This window comes from Catharus ustulatus, chromosome 3 (genome assembly GCF_009819885.2).
Source record: "Catharus ustulatus isolate bCatUst1 chromosome 3, bCatUst1.pri.v2, whole genome shotgun sequence".
NCBI classification, from domain to species: Eukaryota; Metazoa; Chordata; class Aves; order Passeriformes; family Turdidae; genus Catharus; species Catharus ustulatus.
The window spans coordinates 72661705-72673715 of NC_046223.1; the positions used below are offsets into that span (position 1 = coordinate 72661705).

The 12011-nt window shown below is 44.8% G+C and overlaps 1 protein-coding gene across 9 annotated transcripts in view; it reads left to right on the forward strand.

Moving 5' to 3' along the window:
* The window catches only part of SCML4 (Scm polycomb group protein like 4), an 82820-nt gene that overhangs the window by 16252 nt on the left and 54557 nt on the right, over nt 1-12011 (forward strand). For all 9 annotated transcript variants that reach the window (XM_033054923.2, XM_033054925.1, XM_033054928.1 and 6 more), the window contains exon 3: nt 10947-11152. In XM_033054923.2, the coding sequence (XP_032910814.1) occupies nt 10952-11152 (201 nt within the window). In that variant the 5' untranslated portion in view covers nt 10947-10951. The remainder of the gene's footprint in view (nt 1-10946; nt 11153-12011) is intronic.

Below are 12011 nucleotides of genomic sequence, written 5' to 3' on the forward strand. Positions count from 1 at the left end.
ACATTGAATCAGTACAGATTCTATTGCTGAAGGTATGCAGACTCTGACACACGAGCCAGCTGGAGAGGTTTTGCTCTGAATGTTGAGTTTCTAGGTGATGAAAACAGGGTTGTTGCCAAACACAATGTAAAAATCATTGAGAAAACAGAAAATGGTGGTTAGTTGGAGAAGGAAACGGATCAACACAGTTCTGAAAAGTGAAGGTTACATATTTATTTAGAAAATGAATTACAGATATAGTCAAACAGGGGTGAACTTTACTCTAGAGTACTGTGTCCTTTAATAATCAACCCCAGTCAGCAAAGCTCTGCTCCCCAGTCACAGTAAGCTGCTCCTTGCTGCACGACATTCCCATGGTTCAGTCTTAGATCCAGAATATTTTGCAGTTTTCCAGTATGCTTTTATTCCAGATGTATCTAATCTGCATTTTGAGAGGCACCTGCAGCCTTTCCCAAAGACAGATCCGGTGTCCAGGCAGACATCAAGCCTGTGAGTGGCCTGAACTCACCTTCCCAAGAGGGGTATGCCAGAAAAAAACCCCACAGCTGACGGTCTGAAACTTCCCCACTACCCTCTGCCAGCCTGCCTAGCAATTGCTGAGGCACCAGAGTTTTTCTGCTGGACTGGAAAGCAGTAACACTGGGGTGACCATCTGGTTCCCAAACAGTCCAGGTTAACACAGCAGGCTCTAGTTAGTAATGCACATGTGTTTCTTATTCCTGAACTTAATTATTAAATTAATATCCTTTTATTCATGCTGTCCAATTAAAATGTTAAAATGTGACCTGAACATAAATGTATCTCTCAGGTGTAGAAGTGGAAGCTTTCAGCATCTTTAGAATCCATGGTCCCTGAAATCTCTAAAGATAGAAACATAAGAGCTACTCCAATTTATGCCAGAAAAGGATGATCTTTTAAAGGTATTATTTCTCAAAATGTAATATAAAAGTGCACCAGATCCCTAAAGAATAAAGTTAACTTTATGTGTGAAATTTCTGCCCTCTGTCCAAAAAAAGCTATTTCCCTGTTGACTTTTGTAATATCAGTTCTTCAGATTTGGGGGGCTAATTTATTTCTTGGCACAGATATCTGTGGTAGGCACATCAGCTCTGTGGTATTCACCATCCAGTCAGGTGTGCTGGTGAGAAACCCTGACGGAGTCGGTGGCTGGCTATTACTGGTGGTGGAATGGGAGGCAGCATATGGGAGCACATGGGAGGCTGGTGCAGGAGCAGGGGGGCTGGGCATGGCTGCCAAGCACCCCAGGGCTCCCCAGCACGCTGCTGGGATATCATTTGTGTGCAATTGGAGAAGCAGTGAATTGTTTCTTCAGTGCTCAGACTGCCTGCAAAGCATATTTCAGTGGTAAAGAGCACAGAGTTCCACATCTTTTTTCCAAAATAGGCACATTAGCCCCAGTAATTTCATGTAGTAGATATATCTGGCAAGGAAGGAAAAATGGAAATTTTTATCCCATATTGTGGGCATCCCATATTGTGGGCATCCCATATTGTGGGCTCAAGAAAAGTGGGGAATGATGGCAACTGTACTCAGGACAGGGGCTGTCTCTGTATGAGAAACTTATTTACTTGGCAAAGTAACTCAGGATGGCAGTGTGTAAGCCATAATGAAACACTGAGAGTATCACAGGAGGCAATAAATACCAACACAAAATGTCCAGACCACCTCAAGCTGTTCATCACGACTATTTTATCTTTTCACCATGTAAAGTTTGCATATATTTTTTATTAAACTTAATCTAGGGAAGACAGGGAGTTTTTCAACTTGACTCCAGTCGTAGGGATTCTTTCTGTTAATCACAGATGATTTGAGGGATCAGACCAGTTTAAATTAAATTGCTGGTCCAGAATCACAGCGTCAGTGCCATATAATTAATTATTAATTAATGTCAGACTGTCAGACATACTGAGCATCTTTGCATCTCCAGCACTTGAGGTTTGAGTGGGGAAACTGAAACTTGAGGATCTTGTTCTGGAAATCACACCTGGTAGGTCAGGGAGAGAAGAATGATGTGCTCTGTGTTACAGTCCTCCCAGTCACTGGAAAATTCACTCCGACCCAGACTGCAGATGGCCAAAGGCAGGGTGGCAGAGAAGCAAGCAGAGGCTGATTGCAGCCTGGAAAAGGAGCAGCCCTCCATAACACATCCTTATATCCAAAGGGATGCTGGGGAAGGATTCGGGGTCTCATGAGCCACCTAAGCAGGAGTATAATGGCTGTGAGGTCCCATCTGGGGTGCCAGAACTGATGCTTGGAAAGGCTGATCTGGAACAGAGACTAGACAGGGCAAAAGGGATAAAATAGGTATTTATTGCAAGGATACACTTTGGGCAGTGAAAGAGCCTGGCTGGGGCTACACCCAAATCCAACCCCAGATGGATCCTGGTCACGAGTCTTGACACTTTTATAAGTTTTGGTTCCTTGTTGGGGTCAATTATCCAACCATAACCTCAGGCCATGAAGTCTCAGCCCCTTTCCCTCGCCATTGTTTATGATTTGTGGGTACCTGCTGTCCTTGATTCTCTAGCTGGGAAGGGATTGTTTTGTCTAACTACCCTGTGAAGAGAACTTACTAACACCTGATATGAAGTTTCAGAGTTGCACATTAAACAGCAGAGAGTCACCAATATAAAAGTTAAAACCCCCAGCAGAGGGGGAGAGGATCTATCTCCTTTGGAGACTTTTCAGCCTGTCAGCACAAAGGTGAGGATGCTCAGAGGAGGCAGGGAAGGTGAGGAAATGATAGGAAAGCCTAGAACTTGGAACTTTGCAGGATCATCCCTGTATAATACCAAACATAATACTCAGCCCTCAGCCTCAGCTCTCCATCGTGCCTCTCCAAGATACCAGAGGGGGTTTTGCACAGCTCCTGGACAGATTCCCCAGCAGTCCATTTTACCACCCTCGGGATTTCAGTACAGGGGATTTGAAGAGAGTCTTTTTAGCAAAACAAAATGGCACCTTTACATACACAGAAGCTGAGGCAGGAGGTCTCAGGACAGTGAGGGGAACGAGGCAAGTTGTTTTTCTGGAACTTGTCTTGCCACAGTCTGAGCCAAAATCTTCAAGTGGAACCCCAGCCACGGTTGCACACCAATTTCACTGTATTTCTTCTTGTTTCTCTGCAATATCAGAAGTGGGGCCACTAGCTCCACATCAGAGAGGGAAGGAAGGAATTGCCTTTGCTTTGTCCCTTCTTTGTGCACATTTGCCTTGACCACGTCCACAGAGTGATTCTTGCCGCTCATGGCCTCGCTCATCCATCTTTCACATCTTTCCTTTGGTGCGCTGCCTGTGCTCACTCACTCTCCATATAGTTTCATTCCCCCACCTCCCTGCTACAGGCTGCACATCTGCAACAAAAACGTCAGGCCAAATGAAGAAAGGCAAGATCAGGAGGTGAGGCTGGCCTCGGCTGTTCCTGGGGGTCCCATTCTCGCCAGGCTTTTCAAGTTCTTCTGGCTCATTAAGCAAACCTGAGTGAGAAGGGGCATGCAGCTACTGCTCTACCTGCTGTCACCAGGGTGCTATCCTTCAAAAGAACACCTCCTCAAGGACAGCACTGTCACTGCTGATGAATTTGACTTACAAAAAAATAATCGGGCTCTACAAAGACACTGGGAACCATTTCCCCCTTCTTTTGCTCTTAGTAACACAAGGTGCAAACACCGTCAACAATTTTTATCTGGATTTTGAAGAATCCTGTGTTTTTTCTACCAGCTCCCTGTCTCTTCATTAAGGCACCCAGATGGTGAGAGGAAGAAGAGGGCAGGATACATCACAGAACTGCTTGCATGATGCCCAGTCCTTTCCCACCCCAGTGCAGCGACTGAAAATATCAGGACCTGCTCTCAGCACCTGAAGAGCAAGCCTACAGCAGGGCCCCTCCTGCCACTCCTGTGCTGGAGCAGCCAGCAAAGCAACTGTGGCAGACACATTGATGGCTTTCTGCTGCACTGAGACATGTTTGCAAATGTAAAAGAGTGTTTCCTTGCTTTAACTCTTTGATTTGGATCCTCTGGGAAATTATTTAATTAAGCATGAAACAATTGCTATTGGAGGGTAACCTTCGCAAAGAGAAATGTGCCATTTTCCAAGATGTGAAAGCCACCCAGCAGAGTGCCACCCATGCCCAGACTGGCTGCTGCACATCTTTCAGCTCCCATGGGGTAGGGCACAAGGTCAGTTACAGCATTTATAGGAACAGCCTCAGGTATTTTCCTGAGGAGACAAGGATGCTTGGTTTTCTATAGACATGTGACATTGGTGGCCTGTAACTGCCTGATTCTGGTATCTGAGAGAGTGTCAGGTTTCACAAGATTTTTTTCCATCATCAAAATATTTTATATTGTGCATTCTGCTCTCTTTGTCTCTCAAGAGAGTAGCAGGGGTCTCACATCTCTGTCTTTTACATGTTTATATGTTTCCTTGCGTGTCTCAGGGCAAGGTACACGAAGTCTACGCAGCGACAGATGCCACTGAATGTTGTTTTGGATGCTGCAACTACTTTCAGTTCTACCAAGAAGAGTTAAATTTCTTCTGTGCTGCAAGGAAATGATGATATGGGGCTACCACCTCCAACAAGACACTACAGCTCATTAGAAATACATATTTTTACAGCCCAGAACATTAACACATTCACCCCTCTTGTATCCGTGTACACTCTTCACTGTACCACTGCTCCACACAGGGAAAACTCACAAATATAGTTTTGAATACCCCAGGATCAATCTTCTTGGGAGTGCCTTCAAGCAGAAAATGTATTTGCATTTTCTTCAGCTTTTCTTGACTGCTTCTGCAAATGTCTACAACATAAAATAGCTGGCAAAAGTAAACCACTCAAGGAGCTATGGGGGGGTTAACATATTCATTCAAATGAGAGGCACTAAAATATTTTGCTTACCTTTCCTTGAGAAAACAACATGTGGCAGTGGTTGGCTATGGGTGATGGGAGCATGAGGAGCCTGGCTGCTGCCATCAGCTGCCCTTGTCCCAGGAAAGTTGCTTTGCATGATGGTTGTCTGCCAGCCCCTGGAGGGGATGCTGTGGGACATGTGGGAGAAGCGAGACACTGAAAGGATAGTAAGTTCCTGACTTGGAATCTGACAAGGAGGCTGAAACAAGCCCAGGAATCTCATCTTTCTTATCCAGGAAGCTTGAGTTTTCACTTTCAAAAAGGCAGTTCTTTCCTCTGCAATGTAATGTACTACTAATCAGAAACACAGGACAACACAGAACTGGCCACTGCACATAGGCAAGAGCAACCAAGTGTGGGATTCACAAGGGCATTGCAGATATCTAGACATGAGTTTGTTTTTCTGGACTCATTTTATAATCAGTAGAAGGAAGTATATATAAGACATGATAAACTTCACCCTACTGTTGGGTATAAAACAGACGAGTCAAACCTAATTTTCAGAAACGAGATAAATTTTGGGTTAAGACACCTAAATGCAGATATCTACAAGGAAGAGACAAACTGGTCCTGATCAGTAGAGCGTAGAGCCACTGAAGCCACCACAAACTGCATTTATATCTGGACACTTTCAACCATTTATACCTGGACACATCTCTCCTGACACCATGGGGCATCAGACATCCAGCACCTGTAGAGACACCTCTGTCTCAGTGTTTGAATGTAGACATTTAAGTGTCTTAATCTCTTACTGAATTACTCCCCACACCTAAGTCTGGTTGTCTAAAATAGTCATCCAGTGCCACCTTAGATGACCTGAAATGTGTGAGATATTTCAGCACATGTGGCACAGGGTATCACGTTAAAATGACTAGAGGTGACTATATAATGAGGTGAAGATAAACTGCAATTGGAAATTAAGTGGGTTGAATCCCATTTTTGGTTTCCACAGCTACCACAGATATTTGTGTTGGGGTTTTTTCTTGAAGGATTGATTTGGGAAAATACACCTGTCTACTCATATCCTGTTGGCTAGACAGTCTCAAGAGTTTCATATAGAAATACTCTTCCTGGGGTCAAAATGGGAAAAAGAGTCCCTCAGAGAAGCAGCTTCTCATTTCAATCCCCAAGGCAATAGGCAAGAAAAGAGAAGAGGTTTGCAAATCACTGTAAAAGAACTTTGTGCCACAGATAAAAATTATCCTGACCTTTCTTTGAGCAATGGTGAAATGGGTGTTCACCATGAGAGGTCATTAGGCAATCACATGCAGACATGCAGAGAATATTGGCTCAATGCTTTTATTAGCAAAAAATTCTCACTGTCTGCTTCACTAAACTCTTACCTTTCATGTACTCTGCGGAGCTGCTTTGGTATTCACGATGAAGAGATGTGTAATGTCTCACGTCCCTGAATACTCCCCAGGAGGAGCAGGCAGGTTTAAAGCTTGGCTTCCAGATCTGACAGTGCTTTTCTTTTTGCTCACCTACTCCTCAGACCATCATCTCTGAGCGGTCACAGTCAAAGGGCTGCCCTGCTGTGCTCAGAGAAAGAGGGGAAAACAGTCATGTTACTGACTGAAAGGTATCCCCTCCCTCTTGTTTAACAATGTGATATTCCCCCACAAATGTGCTGTCCTGAGCAACATCTGAAGAAAAGACAGACAAGATCACAGGAAGTTTATCTCTTTTCCACATTCAGCTGTTGGGTATGTAGATCAGTGAGAGACTTGGAGGCAGGGCTGCAAATGCTGACAGGTCAGAGTCTTTCTGCATCTGGGAGCAATGGAGGTAGGGGAGGGAAGGGCAATCTCCTTCAGCTGCTGAGGAACGGGCACATTTTCTACTTGACTGCACCCCTGCACATTCCTTTGGCTTACAGCAGGAATTGTCTGTTCCTTCCCTATGTGTCATCCCTGTGCATCCCTGTCCAGGCACAGGTTTGTGTGAGACCTGGTATAAACCAAGTTTAAATGATCTTCCTGTGGAATTACCGGTATAAAATTTAATGTGGTATTTTTACCTTCACTCCTTGCAGTTACTGGAGTGCAGGTTAAAAGCTGCATTTATTGCAGACATTTATTTTTATTAAGAATGGATCTTTGCAGTCCATCAAAAACACTCAGCTTGGGAGGAAATGCACCGTAGCTCCCTCTGCTCTCAGCTGTAGCTTCCAGCACGTTAATCTGCATTGCTAATTGTACAGCATACACACCCAACACACGGTGCAAGGTGCGGATGGTGCAAAGAATGGGCTGTTAGAAACATGCTACAGCTCACCAGTGTTGGCCATGGGAATGTTTTCTCCCCACCCCTGGCATTCCAGGTGGACTGCTGTGCACAGGGTGTTCCTCAGGATCCTCTGAAGTCACAGTTGAACCACTGCTGTTGGAGGGGAGGAGACTTCGCCCCTCCTGCAGTGTCAAAGTGGGAGAGGCGTTTGCCTGCTGCCTCCTCTCTGGGATCTGATGGGGCAATGTGGAAGGCAGTGTTAGAAATTGTATTTCCAAATGACAGTGATGAGAGACAAGTCAGGAGAGGTTATCCTGTGCCTGGCCCCACATTAAGTGATGAGAAGCCATAAATGTAGTTTACTGCTGTTATTTTTAAGCTAAGAATACAAAAGTAATCAGGTCAGACTGAAGCTGTACCATCCTTGGCCACCCAAAGCTGGTGCCTTTGGAAAAGTACAAAGACAGGGCAAACACATAGTGATTTCCCCCCTATAGCATTCTCCCGAGCTATTTGTACCACAGTGATTTCCTGAACTGAGGCAATGCCTTTGCTGCCAGCCTGTAATTTGCTTCCTTGAATTTGCCCTTAAATTTCATCAGACTCTCATAACTTGCCCTGAACCCACCAGACTTTCCAGCACTGAGCTGTGGGTCAAGCCCAGGCTGTGGCAGCAGTCAGAGCTGCCCTAGGAAAGTCATTCCAAGGTAAACCCCTGACTTTGTTGGGGGGCAGTCAGACAAGCCCCTGTGTCCCTCTGACCTCTCTGGGCAACCTGCAATTTGACTGTGTGTTTTTCCAGCCTGCCCAAGAGCTTCCTCCTGGCTGTCAGGGAAGGTTGTGCTGTGACCCCTCACTGTCAGGCAGAAGCAGTTTTTGCCTGTCTGCTGCCCTCCCCTGCTGCTGGGGAGCACCTTTGCCTCGCAGGATCTGCAGCAGCCTGACAATAAATGCCACCAAAAGCACTCACATTTCCCTTAGCACACAAGAAAGGAGAATCAAGTCACGGTTGGGCTTGTTATAAAATGGAATTACAACTGCTTGTATACTGAAGTTGACAATGTCTTTGCTGTATCAAATCAAATTACACTAAGATCCTTTTGTGCACAGCTCATCTGGGTCTTGTGTATCAGCACATGTGGTGAGAAGCTCTAAGAGGTTTTGCCAAAGCACAGTTTCACAATTATTGGGAGCACAGAAACAGCACAAAAAACTGTGATTGTTAAAATTTAGTGTGTTTACTGACCACCACATATTTAATACTTACACCAGTTGCAAAGAAAGAAAAATTTCAGACAAAAAAGTGCTCTGGGTCAGTACCTCTTGTTTTGGGGGTTGATAACTCAAAGTTTCTGAGGTGCTATCAACTACTTTTACCATCAGAGAATATGATACAAACAGTGCAGTGTGGTGTTCCGTGCAGGTGCACAGCCTCTCTCTCACAGCCCCATGGTCACCATTGGCCACTTCTGCAGGAACCACTCCCTTCTTCCAGCAGGGAGCAAACCTAGGCTGGATTTGTCTTCCTCAGCCTCTGCCAAGCTCCTCTGCAAAGGTTTATCTTGCCAGGTTTTGCTTAAAGCAGACCAAAATGCAGAGCCTGCAGCACTGGGCTTTCAGTGTGTTTTGGTGCCAAATCCAGTGTAATTGTTGCTTTTCCTTTCCCTGCTGAATTCCCTGTCTACATACAGCCTGTAATATAAGATCCTGGGAATGTTTTGTTTTGGGAGGTGAAAGAGGCGCTGAGGGTGTCCATCAGAAAGCACTACAGGGAGGAAAATAAACACTGCTGAAGACAGAAGGAAAGCAGTGATGTTCAGGATAAACTGGGCCTTTCCATTTAACTCCTGCTGTGGCAAGCCTGATAATTTTAACCCTGAAAGGACACACTCTGCAGTCACATGAGACTTTTCTTTGGTAAAATTCAGAGCCCCATGGCAGGCTTTCATGGGGTTCCCAAGCTGGCTGAACGTGCCTGGAGAGTGAGTGCAACCACAGTGGCTCTGGACAATACGGTAAATCAGGCACTACAAGTTTGCTCTGCTCTGATGTTTGACGTTCAGTATCTGCATGAGAGTTTTAGGCAGGTGGGGCTGAAGACTGGAACTGTTGTAATCAATTTGTAAGTCCCATCATATACAGCCGATCCATCTGAACAGAGCAGACGCCCCAAGCATTATTAAAAGCACAAAGGTTTTAACACATTGCAAATAAATGCATTTACTGGAGGGTAGGGCTGGGAGTCCTCTATTTTTTTTTATCATACAGGAGATTGTGTAAACTACTGACTGGATAATACCATAAAAGTGGGTTTCTTTTTGGTTAGTCACACTTACAGAGTTTTAACTAGGCGTAACATACTTGACTTTGAAACAAAGAAGCTCTCAGCTGCAGGTACTTGTCACCAGAGGCCCCTATCAAGTGGTACCCTTCCCACTATGTGACCGAGCAATCCCAATTTCATACCCAGCAACATCAGCTCTGATCACGCTGAGTTCTGAAACTGCGAAATTTGAAGCGTTCTGAAAAACTTATAGGTTTTATAGTTTATAGATTTTTTTTATTGTAGTTGTTTGTAGGAATAAACAAACCTTTATTTGCTTTATATAGAGGATGTTCTTGAATCATGTCTTTAGGTTTTCTCTGAAGCTGAGAAAGCTATGAGCCTGCTATGTGAAAAAAAACCCAGAAAACAGAGAGTCTGCCATTAGGACTGGCCTGAGGGAGCACAATTTTGACAACATTAGCCATTGCAGGCTTATCATAAAAGTATGAGAATTGCTTAGACCTTTGTGTATGCAGGCAGGACTGGGACTACTCTTTGGCCCATGTGCAGGAAATCAAATGCCTGGACAAAACAACATTTGAAAACAAACATATTTCTACAGCTTTTTTTTTTTTTTTAATTAACCTTTGTTCGTAGGTGACCCTTACTAGAAGCTGTGAAGGATGCTGTATATTCCCTTGGTATTGTGCGTATGGTACTATATTTGTTTTCTTTATTAAAATCTGGGCAGAGGAAAATGGTCCAGATTTCACTCCATTACCCTGCTCAACTTCAGCAGCTCCGTGGAGTTGTGGTGAAGTAACTGCTTTAATGGAGTGCATCCAAAAGCCCACTACTAACACGCATGGTAACAGATGTTATAAAATTGTAGAGAGGAAATGTTTGGCAATCACCCTCTGACATGGCTACCTTGTGCTGGCAGCCTCATGGCCCAGCCCAGCCTCTTCACTCAGGAGGGTGAGAAGGAGGGAAGTCTATTTTGGTACTGGTAGTACTTCTGAGGCAAGGCAGGATTTGTAGAACCACGGAATTTCTGAAAAAAAAACCCAGTTTGGCAGGGACTTTAGGAGATCATCTACTCCAAACCCCCTCTGATTGATGGCTACAAGACCAAGCCTTCATCACACTTATCTGCAGGATGCAGGGTCAAGATGGTATCCCCAAGGCTGTGGGATTCACCTACTGGACATCTGGAACAGAAGCCTCACAACCTGAGCAACTCCCTCTACTGTACTCATGGTCAGGAGAGGGAAACAGGGTAAGGGTTGTATGGTCAGGTGAAGATAAGGCTGTGGCCAGATGAATCCTACCCAGGGTCTTACATCTGTGGTGCGTTTCTTGCTTCTTTGTGAGCAATGATAAGAAGGAAAGTGACAGCGTTGAGAGAACTGCCTTCAGATTAAAAAAAAAACCAAAACAAAAAAACAAACACCCCTAAAATAGAATTAAATAAACAGTTGGTTTGCTTTTTTTTTTTTTTTTTTCTTTCCTTAGGGCAGATGAGCAACCCACTGTGCCTGGACCCCAGCCTGGCTGCTGGGGAGATGCAGTCCCCCAGGATGGCAGGGAAGAAGCGAGGGAGGCCCCCGCTGCAGCCAGCACCCCTCAAGATGGGTGTTCACAACCTCTTCTCAGCACCAGCTGGTGCTCTGCCAGTCATGAAGATCCCAAAGAAGAGAGGGAGAAAACCTGGGCACAAGGTAGATGCACGACTTTCATATTCCTTGTCCACCTCCTGTAGGTCTTCACACGTTTTCTTCTAGAGTTTCAGATGAAAAGCAGGAACAGAGGAACAATTGTGCAAGTGTGGGGCAGAGCAATGCAAAGTCAAAAAAAAAAAAAAAAAGAGAAGATGGTTTCTCTTCTACCTGAGCTGGTGAAAAAATCACAGAATCATACAGTATTCTAAATTGAAGGGGACCCATCAGGATCATTGAATCCTGCGTAGGACACTCCAAGAACCACATCATGTGTATTTTCCCAAAGGTGAAAGTTATTTTAATTTAGTGTGTTTGAAAATGTTTTCCACAGTGTTGTGTGAGATGGCTGCACACCTCTGGGGAAGTGTTTCTCATTTGTCACTTTCCTCTCTCTCACTAACAGTGATTAGAAATTGAACAAACTGAACAAAGAAGTCAAGGAATACAGGAGAGTGGAAATAAACAGAGGGGGGAAAAAAACTGCTTTCCAAAGGAAAAAAGAAAAGAGGGGCATTTGAGAAAAAAAAATTTGGTTTCATTTTATTTGCCTGCTCACTGCCCAGCTCTCTGTGTAACCCTGGGACAAAGGCAGAACTAAAGAGACAGGAGCCCTTAGTGCCTTAAGCCCCTCTGCTGCTGCTGCTGGGCTGGGTCTCCCCCACCACACCACTTGCAGTGAGTTCAGCACCAGTGGAAGCAGTGCCACTGTGATGTCTCACACCAAGTAAAAAGGGGACTGTGATGCTGAGGGAAGCAGAATTTGTTCTGGGGAGTGAAATTGGGCTACAGCTTGTAAGGGGTCTTGAGTTCAGCAGATTGCTCTGTAAATCTCTCTGTCCCCAGTCAGCTCGGGGCACTG